The 4,666-nt window shown below is 38.7% G+C and overlaps 1 protein-coding gene across 1 annotated transcript; it reads right to left on the bottom strand.

Moving 5' to 3' along the window:
* Positions 1-2,376: 2,376 nt before the first annotated feature.
* LOC145772703 (EEF1A lysine methyltransferase 4-like) lies at positions 2,377-4,231 on the bottom strand. Its single transcript, XM_082584577.1, has one exon. It carries the CDS (start codon positions 4,174-4,176, stop codon positions 3,439-3,441), a length of 738 nt encoding a protein of 245 aa, XP_082440703.1. The 5' UTR covers positions 4,177-4,231; the 3' UTR covers positions 2,377-3,438.
* Positions 4,232-4,666: the final 435 nt, after the last annotated feature.

A 4,666-nucleotide genomic window follows, 5' to 3' on the forward strand; every position in this document is an offset into this window, starting at 1 on the left:
AATTTCTATCTGGCCGAGTTATAATATATTGAAAATGACACATGCTTAGCCTACAGAGTTACAGTCGATCAATTACTATATGACATCTCACATCTGATCAACACTATGAACTCCAAAAATTTAGCAATGGCATCCATAAGCAGACAATAGGCAAAAGGGTTTAGCTACTTCTCTTAAATTGAATGTTGCTTGAACATTTTTAATCTTTCCAGGCATGTCGAATCAATAAGCCTGGCGAACGCAGTTTTTGAAATCAAGGTTCAGTTGGTCAAGCAAAAATTGCAGAGGTGGGCAGTAGCGCGCTACTTTTATAGCGGTCCTACTTTTTAGTTGGAGTAGCGGCTGCAATAGCAGCGCTATTTTTTTTCCAAAGTAACGGTAGAGGCGCTACTTTTTAATTTAAAATGAAAAAAATACTCGTTTTTTTGGCAACGCTGACGTGGTCACGCAGCTATATATACTGTATAGCCTAATCAGTTTGGTTGCAAAGTTTCGGTCTATTGGGAATCTCGTTTTCTGGTGTGGAGCTGCGATCCCGTGAAACGTCGGTGCAGAAGGAAACAATTGTGGACGCCTTTTTTACGGACAGGAGCAAGTCCTTGAGCTTTTCGAATAGGCCTACCGAGTTAAAACATCTGTTCATTAAATACAACACCCCCATTCCTTCCAGTGCTGCAGTGGAGAGACTTTTTTCTGTTGGAAAAGGTGTGCTTAAGCCAAAGCGGGCAGGACTCAGTGACTCTTATTTTGAAATGCTCGTGGTTTTGAAAGATGCGTAACAATAAACTTCCCTTAGAATGTGTTTTCTATAACGACGTTAAAATGACAACGTAAACGAATGATAACATTCGTTTTCAAGGTCATTTTTGCGTCACTAGGGACTTGAAGAGTGTTTCCTAGTGTCATTTTAGACAAAAGTAGTGGTAGCGCGCTACTTTTGTAAATTGGTAGCGGGTAGCGCGCGCTATTTTGGTCCAAGTAGCGGTAGCGCGCTGCTTTAAAAGTAGCGGGTGCCCACCTCTGAAAAATAGTAACTTAGGCTACACGCTTAGCCAAACACAGCAGTACCCGTTTTCAAGTTAAAACAACAGAAACTCTTTAATGATGCAGAAATCAATAAGCTTTACAGCATCAAATTTTACGTCTTGAAGCAGTTTAACATGGCCCCCCACTCAAACGCGAAAAACTACTCGTTTTTCCTTTACAATGTTATGCCAGAGGGAAAGTTGCTCGACTTCCCTCCTCTCGGAGCCCCTGACCCAAGATGATCAGGCCTCGAAATTCCGGCGGTCATGACCTCCGGAATGACCTCAAATGTCTGCCGAAGCCGACTCATTGGTCGGTCATAACTGACCGCCGCAAAATTCTTGACAAAAATAGAGCTAATGCAGCAAAAATATATTTAAAATTTGAATTGTTACAATTGTTTGTTTAACGCGAACAAATACGGAGCTGAAACAATAATAGTACAGGCAATTGCTTTAGAGTGGCGTGGTTAACGAGCTGATGGCCAAAGTAGCCATTTTTACATCATTTCAACGCCTTGCAATGTTGCCTTGAAATAAAGTTGTCTGAACTTTTCGGCAGGAGATGTATTCTAATTTTAACAATGAGGATTATTGCGTTACATTGATCGTTTGTTAGAAAGAAACGTCACAGAGTAGCAAGTCTCAGCCGGGTTCCGCACTTGCTTAGTCGAACGTGGCGACCTTATTCACGCTGATACTGATAGAAATAGAATTTCTGCACATAAGGGAGGGTGTTAGACTAAAACACTATTGTGTTAGTTAGTTAACACTAACACTATTGAGGGCTAATACTATTGAGTCACTAATGCGCATTTGTCTGGACAGTCCTGACATGGAGATTTACGACCCGCGCCGGCAGTAATCGCTTGGCACGATTCTATAACGCGAAAACCACCGAATAAATGATCGGAGTTGCTTTTGTAATAAGGAAATTTGGATTGTTGTTTTCAATTGTGTTTATTGCATGATAAACACGACTGTCATTAACGCACTGATTTATTTGCAAGCAAAAAATATGTCCGGTTGAGATATTAAATGTCCGCTGAAAGGGCCAGTCCGGTAGGACATGCTTGACCGCCGGAAAAAAGTACAAATTTCGAGGCCTGATGATTTTAGAAGCCCGTGTAACCTTTTCAAGGGGACCAGAGACTTGAAGAAGCCAGTAGGCTACGTATTTTTTTGGATATAATGAGATTTTCCTAAAACTGTCTTAAATGAGGGCCTGAAGATCTTATTGGCACATGGCCCAAGTTATCCTTTCAATGGACCTGAGACACACTGCAAGTGCGAATCGGCTTTTTCTAATCAAGGCCCGAACCAACGGTATTTGTGCACAAAACCAGGCACACCTTTCGCATAATTGCAGTAGCATAGGAGGAGATGAATTTACTGCCATATATTGATTAAACGATTTAAGCTAACTTTAAATAACTTCTTTCTATCTATAGTTTTTCAATAATATAACAACTTCGATCAAACAGGGTGTGAAAAGCAATATTAAAAAAACATTGGCGTAGTAAGAATCAATGTGACGACTTGGATGCCGAAATTCTTTGGTGTGCCAGAGTACGGAAAAGTTTGAAAACTACTGCCCTGGACACCATGCACATTGCACAAGCCTTCAAAACTAAACGCTGATTTACCAGTTTGTGGTGAAGCGAAACGTCTCTATGAAGTAAGTACCGCTGTAGCGGTCTAGAGTTCACTGCAGTCCAGAAGTGACTATGAGTTGCCAAATACTTCATTTTTTTTTTTTGAAAATAATAATTTATAACCCCCCCCCAAAATTCACAGTGAGAAGTTTCAGCATTAATTGATTTTAACTGAAAACTTATGCAATATTTTGAGAGCAGTAACTCCTAGACCAATGGTTCTCAACCTTTTTTCTTTCGTGGCCCATTTTCTTTGCACAAAAATCTTATGGCCTATTAATTGTTTATGCAAGAAAAAAACTGCAAAATAGATTTAACAAAAAACAGCTGAAAATGTTTCAGAACAGATTATACCGTGCAACAATAAGATGCGTGCTCCTGAACGTTATTGACCAACTTGTAGTGACAGTGATTCTTAACATTAATGTCGTATTCCTTCTTTGAAAGGCGCAACTATTGTCAATTTTCTACCACAATATTTCATTCTGCAGAAAATTACAGCAGCACCATTCATTGTTGCTACAATCAAAAAAACTAAACAAAACACACAAGTATAAACTTAACTATAGTCCCACAAATGAAACTAAATTTTTCACTAACTCTGGTAAATTTTAAAATAGGTCTGTGGCCCACCTCAAAATCTTTCCATGGCCCACTAGTGAGCCATGGCCCACCGGTTGAGAACCGCTGGCTTAGAGCGTTACACCGGTTGTAGCACAAAAATTAGAAAAGGAAAAGGTTTCATTAGAAAAGTAAGTTTAAAATACATCGATACTAAATAAATAATCTTCATTATTGTCTTCATTGAATAAAGTCGATTCAGCGATATTGTTATTCCATTCCTTTCTTCTGCATGCAGTTTCTTTTTCAAACATTTTATCAGAAGTAGATAATGATTTCCCTTTTGTCATCACATACAAAAAGTATTCTAAGCAACCACTTAATCCCAGGGAAAATCTATTTACATTCCAATAATACCTAGATCTACAGTAGAGCTGTTTACGAAAGTGTGGCTGAGAAAAGGTTACTGACATAAATCTCCCCCCTGGCTTCATGACTCTAGAAACCTCACTTAAAATTTTTTCCGTCAATACGTATCCAGATTTACTGATATTCCAGACATCTTTTTCATCAGCAAGGATAGAGTCTAATGTTCCTTTTTCAATAACAATATCAAACGTATGCTCTTTGAATTTTAAACCAGATATGTCCATTATCCTCCATTTCATCTTTGGACAATCACTGTGGGTTTTTATCATCTTTTCTATACAGACAGAGGAGTAATCTACATTTGTTACACTTGTAAAGCCATCTTCATACAGGTGTCGACTGAAAGGGCTGTTTCCACATCCTAACACCAAAACTTGATCCTGACATTGGAGATGAGGCAGCAAATATTCCCTTAGTTCGTTATAATCTTTAAACCATTCAAAAGAGTTTTCATTTTCGTAGCGGTTATCCCAATAGCGTCTGTTTTTGTAACTGCTGTTCAGCATGCTTGATTCAATTACATTTAGCTAACTGATCTTTAAATTCAGCAATTTTTCTTTCACTCAACCTGACATGCTTAAAGCCTGAATTGAATAGTATTAAACATTTAAAAAATATCACGACGTCATTATAAATAACATTAAATATAAACAATAAATACTAGTACAGTAGAATTTGCCGGATGCAACCTAGTTCGTACCCTGAACAGTTCGTACCCTTAGTTCGTACCCTGAAAAGATCGAGAGAAAAAATTAAAAAAAGCGGAAGTCGCTGATCGCAGTTTCCGCAAACATTTTAAAATTTTCCCCTTCAAAAGATTGAGAGAAAGATAGCACAAAGCCGAAGTCGCTGATCGCAGTTTCCGCTAACCCTAACGCTAACTCTCGCTGATCGCAGTTTTTGCAAACATTTTTCCGCAGTTTCCGCTAACCCTAACCATAGACTAATCTATGCTCTAACCCTAACCTTCGCTGATCGCAGTTTCCGCAAAAATTT

This window comes from Aplidium turbinatum, chromosome 6 (genome assembly GCF_918807975.1).
Source record: "Aplidium turbinatum chromosome 6, kaAplTurb1.1, whole genome shotgun sequence".
Lineage (NCBI taxonomy): Eukaryota > Metazoa > Chordata > Ascidiacea > Aplousobranchia > Polyclinidae > Aplidium > Aplidium turbinatum.

Bases quoted from the DNA above. Each gene is read 5' to 3' on its own strand.
- LOC145772703 (XM_082584577.1), bottom strand. From the start codon at position 4,176: ATGCTGAACAGCAGTTACAAAAACAGACGCTATTGGGATAACCGCTAC.